The sequence below is a fragment of the Olea europaea genome, unplaced genomic scaffold (assembly GCF_002742605.1).
Source record: "Olea europaea var. sylvestris unplaced genomic scaffold, O_europaea_v1 scaffold2346, whole genome shotgun sequence".
NCBI lineage: Eukaryota > Viridiplantae > Streptophyta > Magnoliopsida > Lamiales > Oleaceae > Olea > Olea europaea.
The window spans coordinates 25,526-46,098 of record NW_019241579.1 but is presented as its reverse complement, the minus strand read 5'-3'; the positions used below and the strand labels follow the sequence as shown (position 1 = coordinate 46,098).

Genomic DNA, 20,573 nt, shown 5'->3' with positions numbered 1-20,573 from the left:
CGAATGTAGATAAATGGGAATAGATACTACAAAATATAAAATGCTCTGACATTAATATTGTGAATTTTGATTAAAATACTTAAGTTCAAATTTAGATAACATAAACATTAAATGTATATCGTAGTTCTCCTTTGGGTGACACTATGTTATACTATCATAATAAATATAATGATACTAACTTAATTTCATTTGTTTTGTAATTAAATATACTCTAATCAAACATATTGTTATTTTTGGATGTACAAAACACATCTAAGTAAGTATACTACAATCATGCTCAAGATTAATGAATTTAACTGATCAACCATAAAAAGATTGTGTTTGGTGTACATAATTTGGGGTACATAGTGGTATCCTCCCGCTCACATGGGGGTGGGGCCCACTCGAATAAAATATTTGAGTGGATCCCATTCTATGTGAGAGGGAGGACATTTTTTTGTACCAAAAATTTATGTACAAGCATCTTTATCTTTATTAAAAACTAGTCGCTATCACGTGCGTTGCATGAATTTTGTATTTATCATATTTTTATTAGTATATGAATTTTAGTTTGAAAAGTTTTTGAAGTAATATTTAAAAATATTTCCATGATATGAGAAAATAATTGTAAATTATTTTTACAATTGCGTGGTAGTATGTTATCTAGAAAAAATATGCTCGTATATTTCATACTTAAATAAGAAATATACAAACTATTTTGCTTGTATTTTTTGATAGTGTTAACATGATTGAATTGAATGTGAAGATTAAATTTCTAAATTTTGTGTAATTCAATATTGTAAAATTGAAAAAAAAAACTCTTTGCACAGTGCGGAGAGAGTTGAACCAAGTGCAGAGTAAAAATAAAAAAATGTGCAGAGAGAAAAAACCTTTCCGCATAGTGCGGAGATAATTGAACCATGTGCGGAGTAAAAAAAAAAAAACTTCTTCACACAGTGCGGAGAGATGACAAACCAACTCTCCGCACAGTACAGAGAGCAAAAAAAACTCTCCGCACTGTGTGGAGAGAGTTAATCTCTTCGTATAGTGCGGCGAGTTGGTCCACACCATGGCAAAACTCTCCTCACAATGCAAAGAGGAAAAAAACTCTTCGCACAGTGCGTATAGAGTTGAACCATGTGCGGAGTAAAAAAAAGTGCGGAGATAAAAAAAATATCTCCGCACAGTGCGAGAGAGTTGAACCATGTGCGGAGAGTTGGCAAACTTTTCGCATAGTGCGGAGTAAAAAAAAACTCTCCTCACAGTGCGGAGAGTTATTTTCAAATTTCTTAATTACAAGTCAAATTTTAAGATTGTAAATTTTTCGTATATACAATGAAATAAAGTAAAAAAACATGGTTCAAAATCAATTATGTCTTCTTTAAATTCCAGTCATAGTTCAATTTTCTGAGCATGTAAATCATATTTACGGTATTGGAAAGGAGCTTTCTCGTGATTCATACAATGAAACAATATATGAGTTGTGCAAAGAAGGAGATATTGATAGTACCATGGTATTGCTTTCACAAATGGAGGTTCTAGGGTACCACCCAAGTTCAATATTTACACTTGCTTGATAACAGCTCTTGGACATTAGAAGCGGATACAATTTTCAATGAAATTATACTTTCGAGTTGTAGGTCAGAAATTAAAGTGTTCAATGCATTACTCAAAAGTTATTTGAGAAAAAGCCTCTTGGAACTTGCAGATAAAGTCCCGAGAGTTTTTGTTTTTCTCTCCGCACCGAGATAGTTTGTCATTTCTCTGCACTTTGCGGAGTTTTTTTTTCTTTGGTCAAATGGAATTTATATATACTAAAATTATTATAATTTTTTTAATGTTGTTGGCATGACGCGTGTGTGGAAAAATATTTGTTAATCACCATAAATAAAATTCTTCACAAAATGCAAAAAATAAAAATGCATAATAAATATTCTTATTACTTTAATAAAATTACAATAGTTTTTTTTTACAAATAACATAAAAAAATTATTTTTATTTTCAACAAAAAAACACATTTAAAAATTAGCAATTTCATAACCACTTTTTTTTTTTAATTCTGGAAAGTATAATTATAAAAAAAGAAACAATATTGAATTACAACATTTAATATTTCGGAAATTCAATATTAAATAAATTTTATACATTTATAACAAATTATAAATCCATGTGTAATGCCCTTAGAAGTCTAAAGAAGAGGAGATCAAGGACTTTTCACTTAGTAGGAAAAAATAATAATAATTATAATTAAAAAAAATTTCGAGGACGAAATTAACGCCACGAAAATTTTAAGATATATATATATATATATATTTGTTTCATATGTTATATATTTTTATTTGAAGACTAAAATGAAGCATGTTTTAAATTCATTTTTATTTGGGTTAAATAATTAAATTTTAATGGAGCGAGTATAAATATATCAATATTGGTCTCTTTGGATAGCTCGTAATAAATCAGGTATATTAGACTCGAGAAAAAGTCAATTTAGATAAATGATGTCTATGTTATTTGCAATTGACATTTTTTTATTAATTTCAATATTTGAATTCAAGAAGATTGAAGATGACTGCCACGTCCCACGTGCATTAATTAAAAAAAAAAGGTCTAAGGGATTTAATATAAGAGTTCTGCTTCTGAGCCAGGCTCAGAAACAGGGTAAAAAACAGGGATCCCATACATTTTTTTTTCCTAGATCCGACGGTCGAGGTGGAAACACCTTTTTGGCCTGGACAATCAGCATTTTCGTTAATATAATATATTAAGTCATGGACACCTTCTTGTAATAGTACGTTTTATGCTATCAAAATAATTGAAATTTTATTTGACAGACACGTGTGAGAAAGGGTTGTTTCTTTTTATAAGAATTAATTGCCTCGATTTTAGGGATTAATGGCTTGAATTGTGTGATTGAATTGACACGTGGGATTAGATAATGCTTGCTTTAGTTTTGGGACAGATTGTAATCAGTAATGCCCTTGAATGTTCCCATTATATTAAGCCCCGTTTGACCCCATTACCTAAAAGTGAAAATGGGGGAATAATATTTTTTAGAAAAATGAGTAGTTAAAAAAGAAGGAAAAATTTTCGATTTACGTGTAATATTATTTTATGGAATATTGTGTGGTTGAAAATAGGAAAGAGAAAAATTGAATGTAATGTAATTGAATTTAATGGGGATCAAAGAGGGGCTAAGTAAACCTTGCATAAATTGCCAGACTAATGGTAACGCAGGAGTTTGACAAAAAAATTTATATCCCAATTAAAGTTAGTTATTATGGATATATAGTCCAATTAACCTTATAAGACATTATATAATTGTTTATTATAAATTATAATATGGTAACTTATCACTTTATGTAAATTGATGCAACTTATTTATCCCAAAAAAAAAAAAAAAGACATTACCATTATTATATTAAGTAGATTTTAATTAATTTGATTTAACAAGAAATCTGGGCAAGTTAATAGGGTCAATTGACGGGATTTTTGGTTGCATAATTATCCTTTTATACTTTTCACAAGATTAGCAGTCAAAACTTTTCTTTATACACTCCCCTTACAAATAAATTCACTCTTTTATGCTCCAATAGTTATGACATAAAACCAGTCTATTCCATCTTCAATTAATCTTCCATGGCCTTTTTGAGTCCCCATCCCAGAAGTGCCAGTTTCATCCAAGACAGGTTTAAAACTACTCAAGAAGGTATTAAGTTTTATTTTATGCCATCATTTTGAGAACCAAACACTGTAGGTAAATGATGTAAAACCCACTGCATATTAATTTAATAACATCAAATTTCTTTATGCACTTGCGCGTTTTTGTATATATTGTGTGTACATGAATGTCTCTATATAAATATGATATATGTAAGTATATGTCGCATGAACACATGGATGTATCTATATGCAGATTTATATATTGTGTGTGTACATATATATGTTGTATGTATTACTATGTACCTATATAGGCGTGTGGATGAAGGAATGTACATATATTTTATGTATTATATATATGTGTACTATATATGTATATGTACTTGTACTAGCATGTAGTTGAATAAAATTTTTAGGAGAAGATAATGTTATTTAATAGTTTTCTCTACAAGGATTTTATTATTTTAAATGGCTATGGAGCTATTTTTGTAATGGCTATTGAAGCAACATGTACCATATTTTTAAAAGTTGATTTAACTTCAAGTTGTACGAGCTTTCACACATTTAATTACACATAAAATTTTAGGACACTAATAAATTGAAATAGAGCATTACTATGAATTCCTATTTAAGAAATATTTGTTGTCAAGTTTTTTTTTTTTTTTTTTAATAAACGGTAATGAATTAGGATTTTGGCACGTTGGGGTTGCCACCGGATCTATCTTAAATCCGCAAGACACGTCAACAGCGAAAGGGTTTTGGAAACGTGAATTCCTTATTTTCTCCCAACAACTCTATTATCAATTAAGGTATGATACTTTATGTGCAAGTGATATGTCCTTTCAATATTATGATTTTTGACATGATTTATTTCATGAAATGCTAATTGACCTGCAGGTCCCTATGAAATGAAATGAAATGTGAGATCTCTTTCGAGTCTTCTCAAATATGTTAGAGCATTCGATTGATCACCGATTGTTCTTGACGAAATGATGGTATGGAATGTTATGAATTCATGTTTTAAAAGTTATTATATTGTTTTGGACGCACATATCCTATTGAGTATAATCACTCACTCCTTCAAATTTTAATATTTCAGGTCAGTATGGTCGACGTGGATGGTAGTGAGCGGTGTGCGGGTTGCCAAATAAAATCTTTAGGAAAATGTTCACGAATAAAATTTGTTAAGAGTAATTGGTGTGTTTTCTTTGTTTCTATTTAATGTTCTAAAGTTTATGACACTATATTTATTTTATTTAGTATTTAAGAGTTCAAATAAATGTAAGGGTTTTAAATTTTCAATTAAATATTTCCGCATTAAATATGTTTATGGAATAATATCGATAACGCCCAAAATTTGAGTCAATAAAATTTGGGGCGTTACACCATGTATGCAGCTTACCGTATATACAGCTTATCGTATATACTGTCTACCGTATTTGCAGCCTATCATATTTGCAAACAACTTACCATATTTATACCTTATCGTATAGCTGCCTACCGTATTTGCAAACAACTTACCGTATTTTCACCTTATCGTATTTGCAACTTACCGTATATATTGCCTACCGTATTTGCAACTTACCGTATTTGTAGCTTACTGTATTTTTATATACCGATTTTTGCACTTACAAACACCGAGAATGCAGAACATCGTATATTCACTTACCAAATCGAATTTCAAAAAAAATTTCAGATTTTTATTTTTTCAACATAAACATAAAATAAATATTAAATATATATGAAGCACAAAATATAAATGCATATAAATATGGTGCTCAATCTTCAATTTTTCAATATTGAATTACGCAAAATTTAGAAATATAATCTTCACATTCAACTCAATCATATCAACACTATCAAAGAATACAAACAAAATAATTTGTATAATCTCGTATATTTCTTATTCAAGTATAAAATATACAAGTATATATTTTTCTAGATGACACAATACTGTTATACAATTATAAAAATAATTTACAATTATTTTCTTATATCATGAAAATATTTCTAGATATTGTTCCAAAAAATTTCCAAAAAAATAAAATTATATACTAATAAAAATATGATAAATGCAAAATTCGTGCAATGCATGTGACTGTCATTGTGCGGAGAGATTTTTTTTTTAACTTCGCACTGTAGGGAGAGTTTGCCAACTCTTCGCACTGTGCGAAGTTTTTTTTACTCCGTACTGTACAGAGAGTCTGCACTTTGTAAAGACGGTATCCGCACAAAATGTCATCTCTTTGCACTGTGCAGAGAGTTTTGCCATGGTGTTTTCCATCTCTACGCACAGTGACTATCACGTGGTTTGATGTGTGGAAACTCTTCGCACATGGTTTGTCATCTTTCCGCACTGTGCGAAGAGTTTATTATTATTTTTTTTTAAACTCATGTGCGAAGAGTTTTTTTTTTTTTTTTTTTTGCTCATAATAGTTTATATTTACTAAAATTATTATTATTTTTCTAATGCTAGTGACATGATGTGTAGAAAAACATTTGTTTGCCATAATTATTTTTTTAATGCTAGTGACATGATGTGCGAAAGAACGTTTATTTGACATAAACAAAATAGAAAATAAAAAAGACATTATGCATAATAAAATTGGATTAAGTTACTATTGCATCAATAATAGACCCTCATTCCCTTTTTTATTAGAAGTTAGATACACGAATGTTAATAAAGATAATCTACAGATGATAGAGTTTTGTTTTTCTATTGAAAAAGTGAATAGTAGGTGTCAATAATTATATGATTCACTAATTTTTAAAGTTGTTTTACCCTAATTCATTTATTAAATGTTTATTCAAAAATATTCATTTTCTTCAAATTTGTATGAATGATGTCAAGAATGTATAAACTGTATAAAATAATAAATTAATTTACACGTTATTTGGAAAAAATAACAAATATATAGACACTTAAATAATGCACCATATTAGATTAAAACGAATGAGTAAGGAAGATAGAAATTGACAACATTGGATTAAAATAAAGCTATGGTGTCTTGTTATAATATGACATAATTGGATGCTACATCATATTGGAAAGAAGTGCAACTATAGAATAATGAAAAAAAGAAAAAGATAATTTTATATTTATGTAATTTTTCTTACTTATATGTGAATTTACTCATTTTTTTCTCCTTATAAGTGACTTCTTACTTAGATATTTTACTAATAAGTGTTTATTTATTTTTACTGAATATTTTAACTAACAAGTGCATACTTGTTACATATAAGTGATTTTTTTACTTACAAGTAATTTTTTCTCTAAATATTTTTGCATATAAGTGAATTTTTTTCTAAGTAAATTTTTATTTATGAGCTGTAGCAGCTGTGAATTCCACCAAAGATAAAATACGACTAAACACTATAGAAACGAACACAAAAAATAAAAAATACAAAGATTAGTTTGAATATACATAAAATTAAATTCTCAAATTATGAAAATTCTACAACAAAAACTGAGTACTTCCCATAGCAAATAACATCAAACGAACCAACATACCTGAGGTCAGTACACTTGAATGCATGTAAAAGTGAAAAAAAAAAATGTAGAAGAAAATTAAAATTTAAATGCATGCCTGGTGGAAAAAAAAATTAAAAATAAAAGAAGAATATATTGTAGATCATCGAACTCCGGTAGAATTGAAGCTGAAGAATATAAAAGGTATTGAACAAGACGAGGAATAAAAAGCTTTTGATCTGTTTTCGAGTAGTAAAGATAAAGAATGCAGAAGAAAATGGAAAAGCAAAGTACACTAATTTTTACACCATATTACCATCAACAATAATATGCTAAAACATCCCACTTCACAACACAAAATAGGCCCTACACGTAGAAAAATTGGAAAGCAATTACATGAGGGATGAAAACTTGATTTACTTGAAAATTGAAAAGATCATTATGCACTCGTTCAAATAATCAATTTATCACAATTGCCCTCAAATTTATAGGTTGACATATTTTCTTAATTGTTCAAGTTAGGGGCAAGATGGAAATTATTACTAAAGCAATGAAGTCAATATGAAAAAGCTGAAGCATCCACTTGTTTTTGCCTTCCCGATGATGGATGATGATATATAATATAATAATATATATACACACACGTCAATTCAACTCTATTTATATTTCAATTTAACCTATTTATTATATTACACACATAAAAAGGAGAACTCTTTGAAAACCCAATGAGTGCGAACCCGTGCCACAAATGAACAGTACTCCCCTCATCCTCTCTTTTATGTAGGGGCACGAATATACAATATCTCATAAGTAAATTCTGGTACTTAGTGACACATCGTCGTCCAAATCAGAATAATCTTGTTTTCAAACCTCCACTGTTCGACCAGTAGAAGTGGAAGTGCAATCTGTCGAATGGTCGTAAAAGCAGCCAACCAAGAGAACAAGTTTGCAACGCAAGAAAGACAGATTCATAAAATAAATAAATGCCAAAATATGTACTGAACACAGAAAATTTCAACAAATTTACTCGTGGCTTCAACTTAGACCAGTAATGTTACTATTGCCAAAATCTTCCTCACTTGACATCCTGCAACTCTGGTTCATCAGAAGATGGATTGACACTTTCCAATTCATTAGCTCCACTTGGTGAATCAAAGACATTTTGATGATTCTGAGGAATTATCTCGTCTGAAATGCCTTGACAGCAATCAATTCTCATACAGGCTATCATATCATATACTTTGACAGAATTGTGAAAAAATCAGTGTTTTTACCCAATTCATTCAACTTTTGGCTGTCTTTTGGGCCAAAAGATTGGAGCCACCAAAGAGAAATACTTCCTTAGCCAGCTCGATGTGTTATGATTAGATTTCGGTAAACTACCTAGTAGCCACTGATACTCAAATAGTGCATAATCAGATAATGGTTCCAAGAGTTCACACCGAGCAAGAATTTCAGCAGGTGGCACATTAGCAACGAGGTTTGTGTCCAGCTTTGGTCTACCCTTACTAACCTCTTTCTGCTCTTTAAATGGTGCTTCCAGGGTAATTGGCGATGCACCTACAATTGCATCTTTCTTGAAAGGCAATGCTCTTTCGGGTTGTAAACAGAACTCTATCCACTGATACAAGGGTGGAGATGGTCCTCTGACTCGTCCCCCAATTTGATCAGTAGTAAGTCTTGAGGCAGCTGGTACTGCCTGCAATGTTTAATAAGAACAATTTGTAAGTTATGGGAATAAACCTGCTCTCACGAGGTTTTACTTATTTACTGGGATGATTGCACTATAATACTATAGAACTTGCAAATTCCTTGCCTGGTATTATCCCAGATATAACTGCCAGCTCTTTCTTGATCCATGAATTCTATGTAATGTTGGTCTTAAAATAAGTGAAAGTAACTTCCTAGTTCCTAAACACATTTGGATAACTAAATTTTTTCTTAGTTTTTAAGTAAAATGGCTACTTTTATTCTTGAACTCACTCTTAACCTAAATGCCAAATAACTAACTTCCATCTTTCTTCAATAAAAAATAAATATTTTTTTTCAAACATACTTATTTACTTATAAGTAGACTTCTTAAGTAGAGCCAATCAAAAAACATTCCTAGTCCTCACATATAATGCAGCAGGCAGCGAACAAAAAAGCGGGGGAAAAGAAAGAAAAAGGAATTACATCAACCTAGGATTAGATGTGCGCACCCATCTCAATTTTTAGAAAGATATCAGGTTCCCAAGGAAGAACACTCCTAGAAGTCCAGATGTGGTCGGTCATGACCGTAACACATCAACTCACTGATAAGTAACAAGTTCATATCCATTCCATTTGTTACCAACGGCATGAAGACACGACAGGGAACTAAATTGGGAATGAAAAGAGATCCAAAGATATGGAATGCATGGAAGCATTAGATAGAATATTCGTCACCTTAGACAGACTTATGATTCAATCAAGTATACAAAAAGAAATAATTTAACAAGATAGGACACGGCATTCAAGACGTACCCACAAGTCTGCCCATAAGCTAGCGCCAGACCTGGGAACAATCACTGCAACATTTGACATCCTTTTAGCTGCTGGAAGAACATCGCTACTCCATCCAACAGCTACCCATACATCTCCTACTCCAAAGGCTTTAAGATAGTGCAGACTATCAAATAGCCGAACCTGTACAAAGTCATTAAATAATTGATTGCAATTCAGAGAAAGAAAATTGTAAACCGTGGTAATAATAAAAAGTTTGATGAAAGGCAGAAGTATGAGAATAGGACCAGCCTATTATGGCACTAGTTAGAACTCCAAAACTGTTAAACGAACATATAAAAGTTACAAAACCCAGAAATGGTCATCAAAAGAGCCTTAAATTGTTAATCACTAACTTGAGTAGATGAACTTTTTCAATGATAACTATAAGTCTAGAATTTAAAAAACAAGAGCAGCAGAGAAAAACTCATAACTTAATCAATGCTAAACTTCAATTAAGTGAAGTATCTAAAAGACTGACAAAAACATATAAAAAAAGGTATAAGGATAAAGTGACATCAAGTGCTTCTTTGATATATGGTAGTACAACCTACCGGATAGTAAACTGAATAAGATTATAGCTTCTTTTTCTTTCTTAATACTGTCCACTACTATCTAATCAACGTTACTAGAGATGCCACAATACTCTTATTTAACAAATTTTTTCAAGACTACATTTCATTTATTTTACACTCTAAGCTACCTCGTAAATTGAAGGTAAACTTTTTGCTAGGTCTAGGTCACCTAAGAAAGGAACGAAGGCATCTTCTTCTTTTTTCTGCTGGGTAAAAATGAAGAAATTTTTAAATACGTTACCACCTGGCGTATCTCATACTTCAGGGACTTTTGCATTCCGGTTCTCTTACCTGTTGAACAAGTAATGCAAGCTTCTGCAGCACAGCGTGTTTCCCACCAACAACTTGCAAGTCAATGTTGATTGTATTATATGATGCTCCCATGCACTTCAACACTGCACCAACAATCTCTCGTGGTGAATCAACCATTGAAATTTTCCCAGCAAGTTCAGGCCGCCATAAATCTGCCCAGTCCTGCAATGCAACTTCATGCTCTTAGGCCTATAGAATACTATGTCAATGAAGGCTATTCATGAATAAGTAAACAGACGCTGCTTAGTGCTTGGTGCAATAGTTACACCAGCTCGCAAAGCAAAACTATATTAATATTATCAACAAAACTCGATTTGGTTTTGAATGCCTCTCCTCTCCAAACGAGAGTTAATTGCATTATATAGTGTGTGTTTCTGATTACAAGGCTCAATCTTAGCCATTACACTAATCACGCTAGTCATTACGCTAATCATGCTACAGTTACAATAATCACTCCTCTATAATTACAAAATTATGCCTAACTAGGAAATGGAAAAGAGGGGATAGGGGAATTTGTAATTAGGGAATCCGTCCATAATTAGATCCATATTGATATCCCCTCTCAAATTGATGCTGGTCGATCAAGAAGCATCAATTTGTTTACAAGAAATTGATAACGATTTCGGGTCAGTGATTTTGTAAAAATGTCAGCTTTCTGAAGAGCAGTGAAAATGTGAAGAAGAGAAATGACACGAGTATTCAAAGCTTCACAAATAGAATGACAGTCCACTTCAATATGCTTAGTGCGCTTATGGTAAACCGGATTAGCAGCAATCTGAATGGCACTTGTGTTGTCGACGTGGAGTGGAATGGAGTAGGACCAGACTAAGGAAAACTAAGTTCAGCAAGAAGCCCCCGAAGCCATATAATCTCGGAACAGGCAGCAGACATCGCCTGATATTCAGATTCGGTAGATGACTTAGAGACACGATCTTGCTTCTTACTTTTCCAAGATATCAGAAAATCACCAAGAAACGTGCACCATCCCGTGACAGAACGTCGGGTGTTTGGACAACTAGACCAATCCGCATCACTATAAGCAGTAAGAAAAAGAGAAGAGACGACAGGAAAGAACAAACCACAGTTAGATGTGCCTCAAAGATAGCGAATGATACGACGAACGGCAGCTAGATGGAGATGACGTGGAGTGTGAATGAACTGGCTAATTTGCTGGACTGCGAAAGAAAGATCAGGCCTCATAATAGTCAAATAATTCAGGCTTCCCACCAGTTGACGAAACACGGTAGGATCAAAGAGAAGATCACCTTCTTCACAAAGATACTTTGCATTTACTTCTAGAGTATCCACAGTAGATGAATCCTGAAGACCCGCCAACTTAATCAAATCTTGCGTGTATTTATGCTGATTCAGGAAAATACCAGAGGAATGTGTGTGAACTTCCAGCCCTAGGAAGTACGTAAGAGATCCAAGATCATTCATATGAAAAGAGGACTCAAGATGCTGCTGTAGATGAGTAATCAAAGAGGAATCCGTCCCAATAATTACAATATCATTAACATAGATGAGGAGAAGAACAATACCGATAGAGTTCTTGCAAAGGAACAAGGAAGAGTCATACTAGCTCTGTTGAAATGAAAAATGAAGTAAGGTAGATCGGAACTTATCAAACTATGCTCGTGGAGCCTATTTCAACCCATATAATGAGCACTTCAACTTACAAACTTTTGAGGAAGAGCTAGAGGTTAAGCCTGGAGGTAGTGTCATGTAAACTTCTTCTTTGAGATTTCCATGGAGAAAGGCATTTTTTACATCCATTTGTTGGAGCGACCAACCTTGAGAAGCAGCAATAGAAATAACCATTCGCATGGTGGTCATCTTGGCTACTGGAGCAAAAGTCTCCTCATAATCAACACCATATTCCCATCTGTTACCAAGAGCAACCAATCGTGCCTTATATCTATCCAAAGTCCCATCAAACCATAATTTGATTGAATAAACTCATTTGCAATCAATGACCTTAACATTCTCAGGACAAGGAACAACATCCCAAGTGTCATTATCTTTAAGTGCACGAAGTTCGTCTGCCATCGCCTCTCGCCAGCATTCATGTTTTACTGCTTCAGAATACCCTGTAGGTATGGGAATAGATGACAAAGTAGCATGAAGATATGTATGAGAAAATCCATATCGATCAGGAGGACGAGAATTTTTGGTGGAACGGCGAATATTAGTGTCCAAGTCCAGCTCATTCATGGAAGGTTGTGTCTGTGCAGCCTCAGATGGCAGGTCTGGTACACGGAGGGGCAAAGTTGGGCGTCGTCATTCATACACGAATCTAGACTTGAACCGTTTAGGGATAGAGGACAACTCATCAAAGTGTGGAAGGGCAGGTGTCTTCGATAAAGGCTCAACATGAGTAGGAAAGAAATATTGATTTTCGAAGAAAACAACATGACGAGAGATACGAAATCTATTGGAGCATGGATCTTAGCAAACATATCCTTTATGAGAAACACTTTAACCCATAAACGCGCATTTAACAGATTGAGCGAAAAGTTTGTTTTGTTCATGAGGAGGTAAATGAACAAAACAAATACATCCAAAGTATGCATGTCAAGGTAGTTTGGGTGTTGATGATGCAGACGATAATAAGGAGTTTCAAATTTCAGAACACTTGAAGGTAATCGGTTAATCAAATAGACCGCCGTGGATAAAGCCTCGACCCAGAATTTAGGTGGAACTGAGGATTCTAGTAGTAATGTACGAACAACATCTAACAGATGACGATTCTTACGTTTAGCAACACCATTTTGCTCGGGTGTATAGGGACAAGAATGTTGGGAGACAATGCCCTTTTGGTGAAGGAAATCATGAAATTTTAGAGACATATACTCTCCTCTCGAATCAGACCTTAATATTTTAATACTCGAAGAAAATTGAGTTTCAACATAAGCAATAAATTGTTGAAAAATAGAAAACACTTCAGATTTAGAACGAAGAAAATTGATCTTTATTACCCAACAAGCCAGAGTTTATTAAATGAGATAAAACAGAGTTAGGATGACCCAAACGTTTGTGCCAGATTTCACTCTTGTTGTTAACTTTATTACTAGTCATAGAAATAACTGGTGGAATGGAAAATAACAGAGGAAACAATCGACCAAATTTAGGCCCCTTCACGAGTATCTTCCCCGACACCTGATCCTGCACAATACAGTCATCACGAGAAAATCGAACATCACAGTCATTATCAACCAGCCAACCAACAGATATAAGAGTAGTAGAAAGTGCAGGAGATACGAGAACATCTTTCATGGTGGAGTTAATGTCTCCAACGGCATAAATAGGTAATTGACTACCATTAGCAGTTTGAATGTACAAGGATCGCTTATATGTTCGAATATTGCTAAGAGTATCAGCAAAACTAGTCATATGATTAGATGCACCAGAATTAACAAGCCATGACGATGATGGTAGAGAACCCTTACCTTGAAGGCCCAAGGACGAGAAGGCTGAAATAATCATCTGCTGAACCATCTCAGGAGTAAGGACAGATGAGTTACTAGCAGGGGAAGTACTAACTGTAGCCTGATACACATTAGCCTGACGGTTCTGAGGACGAGTGGTGCATTCTTTAATTGTATTACCCTGATTTCTTGCAATGGTTACAATATTTCTTTCCACAGTGAACATATGTCCATATTCCTTGCAGCTAAATCATTGTACCTTTCGCATGTCTCTACCCCTACCAATCCCTTGAGCAGCATAGGCAACTGCATTAATTGGTGGTTTGTCTTGCTGGTAATTGGCCTGTGTAGCAAGACGTTGTTCCTCCCGAAGTAACTCTCCGAAGCATAAGTCCAAAGAAGGAGTTGGATCGCAATTCATCAAACTAGATCCAGTTGCCTCGAACTCAAGCCGCAACTTCATTATGAACTGATCTCTCTTGCTCTGCTCATGTACTTTTTGAACTGCACCAAGAGAGGCATCTGGTACCTTAGAATAAATCATATCGGTTTAGAACAAATCATATCGGTATATTCTGCCCACAAGATTTGAAACCCAGAACAATACTCTTGAATGGATTTATCGGCTTAAGAATAACTAGTAATTTCCGACTCCATTTGAAATCGTCGTGCTGTATTGTCCTGGTGTAAACTTTCTTCAAATATTCCCACATACTCTTAACAGTCTTGTACAGCCTTAGATTTAGAACAGTCATAGGGTCAATAGATGCTAAAATACTAGTCATAACTCGAACATCTTTAATTTTCCAATTTGTTAATTCTTTAGGATCCGTGGGGGCAAAATCATTACCATCAATATGACCCCACAATTCCTTCCCAATAACGAATAAACGAAATTGAAATTCCCAGGCAGAATAATTTTTTCCAGTGAATTTCACACCAAAAAAATTCTGAATTTCCAGTAGACATAATTTAAAAAATAACACACAAGCCCAACAGATATTAATTAGTAGCAATAAGTTCAATACCTCGAGCCCAATTTAGTTTGGCCAAGAGAAACACCCAATTAGAGGACCACTTCAACCAACTGGTTTGGCTCAAATAGAAATAAAGTCTAATTGGTAATATATTTCACCCAAGCCCTAACAATCAACCACGAAGGAAGACAGGAATGAAGGTGCCGAGATTGTCGATTCGCTGTCCCTCCTTCTCGACACCAGAGAACTCCGACCAAACCTAAGACCTACCGACAGCAAAAGTCGTCTCACCGGAGCCCATCCACCGAAACTGGAAATAGGAGTGACCGTCACCAACCACAAGTCTCTCCAACACAATTAGCCGGAGTCAACGACACAGAGATGGGCGGAATTCATGTTGAGTTCACCCCCAACAACTCCTTCACAAAGACTGCACAGAAATTTGACGGCTACCACAGTGAGTGATCCGCCAGGTGAGTCCCAAAAACGATTTTGAGCCTTACAGTCAAGCCCAAAACAATAAAAAATACCAGGAAAATCTTCTTTTTGAGTGAAGGCTCTGATACCATATCAACAAAACTCGATTTGGTTTTGAATGCCTTTCCAAACGAGAGTTACTTGCATTATATAGTGTGTGTTTCTGATTATAAGACTCAATCTTAGCAATTACACTAATCACGCTAGTCATTACACTAATCATGATACGGTTACAATAATCACTCCTCTATCATTACAAAATCATGCCTAACTAGGAAATGGAAAAGAGAGGGGAAAGGGGAATCTGTAATTAGGGAATCCATCCATAATTAGATCCATATTGATAAATATAAATAACCAATTTACAGCTAGTGTCAGAGTCCAAACTCAGATCCAATAAAGACCTAATTTTAACTACAGAAAAAATTCCAACGTACAAAATAGAATAATATTAAACAAAAGATAGGAAGAAAAAGGAAGTAGTCATTGAATTTTTTTCTCAAATTTTAGCACCATTCACAGCCAGAGAAAGAATCTAATTAACCTAAATTAAGATAATTTAAGAACATATTTTACTTCAACTCGACATCTTTGACACTTTATTAGATTATTAGAAGACCTTCTTCATTATTTTTCTTTAGGATACACAACAAAATTACAGTAGCACGGCACCAAGGGAGTGCAAAGCATTTAGCCATTTACGAAAGCTAAACAACAAGACCAAAAGTTATGCATGACAAAGGAACAACGGAGAAGATCCATTAGCAGTTCTGAACATAGAATTCCAGATTAACCACGGATGAAGCTCTATGCAAGATAGTACACCAGTCAAAGCCAATATTCCAATTTTTTAAATGATGCATTGGAGCTCCTCCATCACTAAGGTAGGATGAGCTCCAAAAAAATGTTCCTAAGAGCCAGTGTCAGACTCCACCATGGTTTGAAAAAATTGGTAAAGCAGCGAGGTGCTGATTAATTGCGTGAAGGTATTAATTTAAAAGCCCTTTTGCAGGGCAGATGCCTCAGACCTTGAGAGGCGAGAGCTCCAATTTGAAACAGCTAGCCCTGTACATGTTTCTCATTTTTCATGGACCACAAAAACTAAGAGACTTGTTTTAAATTTTAATAATAGTAGGGCACTGCCACCAAAATCATATAAATATAATAATTGTTTGGCATACTGGCCAGCCAGTGGAATAATATTACAATAAAAAGGCTTAACAGCCTTCTACCAATAGGATCTTCGAAATCATCATATCTAATTCAAGTATTTCATAATTGTCAAATTGAAATTTGTTGTTATTCATTTATTTATAAAATTATAATAACATATGATTTGTTTGAACTTTCAGACAAAGGAAAGACATCATTGCAACCGTGGATGAGGAAGAATTTGATATGATGATGCTTCACTTGAAGATCCTATAGGTCGTGATAATAGTGGTGACTTTTAAGCTTTTTTGTATCGGTAACATTTAATTTTTGTGTGACGATTTCATTGCAAAAGGATTATTTATTTTTTTGTTAATTTATTGATTTATTTTGGTGTTTGTTCTATTAAAAATTTTCAAGATTGTTTATCATTTAGTTTTTTGACTAAATTTTTTCATTTGTAGTGAGGTTTACACCTTGCCTCATGAGTTAAAAAAGCAGTAGTACCCAATTATGCCATTTTAAACCTTGGATACCACTGATGATGGTAACATTTAATTTTTGTGTGACGATTTCATTGCAAAAGGATTATTTATTTTTTGTTAATTATTGATTTATTTTGGTGCTTGTTCTATTAAAAATTTTCAAGATTGTTTATCATTTAGTTTTTTGACTAAATTTCTTCATTTGTAGTGAGGTTTACACCTTGCCTCATGAGTTAAAAAAGCAGTAGTACCCAATTATGCCATTTTAAACCTTGGATACCACTGATGATGAGATAGCTACTAAGAATGTTGTTTAGTTGTAATTTATCTAATATACTCATGGCATCAAAGAGGTCAGAGTAGAAGAATCAAAGGAAAAGTTTAGCATGCCAAAAAACTCTATTGCCCTCAAATACAAGCCAATGACCAATACATTCAGCAACGTGTATTTAATCTTCAGCAATATCACAATACCGTATAAAATGATCACAAAGGATACAGCATCACCCACCTTATCTCTCATTTAATTCTATGAAGTTTTGACATTAATGGCTTTAAAAAATAAATCACCTCGATAGGAGCCAGATTATGCTTTCGGAATTCCTTTTTGTTGTAAGCTATCACCATGCTCCCCCAACGATACGGCGCAGCCCATATTCTACCTTGAGAATCTAACTTTCCCTCACAGCTCCTGCGTAGATATACCTGACATTATTCCAAATAAAACGATACTAAAATTCAATGTAAGTCAAACGGGTGCTACAAAGGGAATAGGGGGAAGAAAACAGAACTATACTAACAACTGTGCAGTTTCATATAGAACCAGTGCAACATGAACCAAGACATGCCATTAGCTTTGGCAGCATGTTCAAATAACATATTGTCAAGTTCAACAATGAAAGGTATGCAACAAGTATGGTAAATGCATGCTTTTCCTTCTCTAATTTCTTTTGTATCTTTTATTTTAGGTATTTTGGGAGGTGGTTTGAGTTTCAGAAAATGCCAGCCATATTACATATGTTTAATCACTTTTGGTACTCATGTACGTGACCTATTATGTTTTACAAGCTACATATAAATAATAAAAAGTAATCATGAAATCTACAAGTAATGTTTATAATCCTGATATTTAGGGTTATAAAATGAATTATAGATATGAAATGCAAAAGTAAGAATTTAACAAATGAGATAATCCTAGTGAAGTGCAAATTATAAGCCTTACGCAGTGTATAACAAAATAATACCAAAGAAGCAGTCAATTTGTCAAGAAGTGGCAGAACATAAATACCTGAGATCAACTTTTGATCTTGAGCGGAAGACAAATAATGACAGGGGAAAAAAAAAAGAAAAAAAAAAAGCGATAATTGCATTCCCACCTTCCATTTGTCACTTAAGCCTTGAAACCAGTCTTGATCTTCTGCTCCTTCAATGGGCTCAATCAAACCCTTGTTGATGGCCAAACTTAACCATGAATCACCAAGAGTAATGGCATCTGCTGCCGCAGCAGATTTAGGATTAACTTTCCCTTTGTTGAATGGATTAGAAAGTTCATAAAAGATGTTATCCAGGCTTCGTCGAAACTGTGGACGTAACTTCACTCTCTTTCCTTGTGATTGCAAGAACTCCTGCAAGATGGGGATTATGTGTAAACTACACAAGCATATCCCAGGTTTTCAAGACAATAATGCAGCAGCAAGAATAATTGAAAAATAAAAGAGAACTTATTTTAGATGACGCTCAAATGGGATTCTGAATTAGTATCTTAACGTAATCATTTCTTTAACAATTTCCAATCTTGTTAACTAAAAGAACTGAAACTGATTTACACTGATGTCTACCTACCAAAACAGGCATAACAAAAACGAAAATAATAAAGAATTCAAATAAATTGTTAAAAACCCACAAACTCCTCAATTGAATGTTTCTCCTGTAATGTCCACAAAGAACGGTCAAGTAAATAACTGCAAACATAATTTGCATATAGACGCACCTTGAGCCATAAAGGAGGTAGTGAATTTTGCAAAGCCACAATCGTTAAAGGCACTGTCAAAGCATATGTTTTAGATTTCCACTGCTCAAATGCCGCTTTCTTTTCCTCATCTTCAAAGTCCTCCGCATTTCCAGATTTCCCCACGCCATCACTGTCTGTATATCTAGAAAAATTATTATTTACACACACATAATTTAGAAAAATTATTATTTACACACACATAATTTCGTTTCACTCTATCTACAACTATTACAGCAGAAAGTACAACACTTTAATGCACCTACTGTTCCTGTGCTTGGGACTAAAACAGCAGTTTACTTCTAAAATATCTCTAAGCCAGAGAACAAGCACTAGTTTTTGCCATTAAGCACAACAACTACAATAAATTACCATCATACCATGAGTTTCTTGCTGGTCTTGAAGCTTGGCCACGGAGGACGGAGAGGTGGAAGGAGGAATGCGGGCCGAAGCTGAGGGCAGGGAAGCCCAAAATCCGTTTAGGCTCAGGCCCACGAAGAGAACGGAGGAAATAGTGATTTGCCGTATGATGTCTCCCGCCGGCGACCTGTTTACTGAGAGTTGTATGGATGGTTTGTGAGAGTAGTGGATTGTAAAACGGTTCGGGTTCGAATTCTGTCTAGAGTTCCGGTGCGGTGGCGTGTGGATTAGGCTGCGTAAAGAAGGGGAAAAAGAGGCCGACATTTTCCGCGGTCCCGCTCTTATGCGCGAGTGTGTGTTTTTACCCTTAAAACCTTAATAGAAAATTTTCAAAAACGCAAAAGTAACTTGGCTACAATTACTTGCAATCTCTTCATCAAATTACTCGTAATCGGGGAAATTAGTATCTAATTTCGGTAGAGTGATTCGTCAATGATGTAAAAAATTAAAATCCCTAGTGCCCAATTTGTCGTTATGAGATAGATGTTAATTATCTAAATTTGTTAATTGTTGATGATTTGAATCTTCTCACCTCTTCTTCGATATTTACGGTTGAATATCATAAAATCTACCCTACAAAACATGTTATAGATGAATGAACCAACACATCAGCTTCGATAATTTGAAAAATGCTTGTGACAAAATGCACAAGCGACAATATTTCATAGACTAGTAGTCCACCAGCCTCTGAAATGTTGAGACCTCTGCATTCCATCATCCAGGTGGTAAAATCTGGTGGTGTACATGTAGCATTTTTCATTTTATTCTCTGCTCATTTATTTTTCTTCTGCATATGATCAAATGTATGTACTTGCTTCATTTAACTTCTATGGTAGTTACAATCCATGCAGCGAACAAGAAGAAAATATTAAGACAAGAACTGTTTTTGGAAATTCACAGATAAAAGATAAATCAATTCTTCACCTCCCTGTAAATTTCTTAACATGGGACTTCGGGGGTAAGGAAATTTGATATTTACGATGGACAGTCGTCTTCAGATATTTTGCCAACTGGAATTTTCTCTATTTTCTCTACATAAGCTGAGGGGAACCATCCTGCCTTGCCGTTGCATTCTCCTTCCGACCATCCATTTGGAGCCATCTGTCCAATT

At 34.1% G+C, this 20,573-nt stretch overlaps 1 protein-coding gene across 2 annotated transcripts; it reads right to left on the bottom strand.

Moving 5' to 3' along the window:
* Positions 1 to 7,969: 7,969 nt before the first annotated feature.
* Positions 7,970 to 19,809, bottom strand: LOC111381639. Of its 2 annotated transcripts, XM_023005436.1 has the most exons (7): positions 19,423 to 19,798; positions 19,025 to 19,179; positions 18,411 to 18,659; positions 17,605 to 17,739; positions 10,495 to 10,677; positions 9,611 to 9,772; positions 7,972 to 8,804 (listed from the first exon to the last, which is right to left on the bottom strand). In XM_023005436.1, the coding sequence occupies exons 1-7, from the start codon at positions 19,724 to 19,726 to the stop codon at positions 8,385 to 8,387; spliced, it is 1,608 nt and encodes a 535-aa protein (XP_022861204.1). In that variant the 5' UTR covers positions 19,727 to 19,798; the 3' UTR covers positions 7,972 to 8,384. The 2 variants fall into 2 exon arrangements, with proteins under 2 accessions (XP_022861205.1, XP_022861204.1); XM_023005437.1 differs by lacking the exon at positions 10,495 to 10,677 and having other exon boundaries at positions 7,970 to 8,804; positions 19,423 to 19,809.
* Between the last annotated feature and the right edge of the window lie 764 nt (positions 19,810 to 20,573).

Coding starts and splice junctions, on each gene's coding strand:
- LOC111381639 (XM_023005436.1), bottom strand. CDS start 19,726: ATGTCGGCCTCTTTTTCCCCTTCTTTACGCAGCCTAATCCACACGCCA. Junction 18,660..19,024: donor TACCTCCTTTATGGCTCAAG/GTGCGTCTATAT, acceptor CCCATCTTGCAG/GAGTTCTTGCAATCACAAGG. Junction 8,805..9,610: donor GCTTATGGGCAGACTTGTGG/GTACGTCTTGAA, acceptor TAAACATTGCAG/GCAGTACCAGCTGCCTCAAG.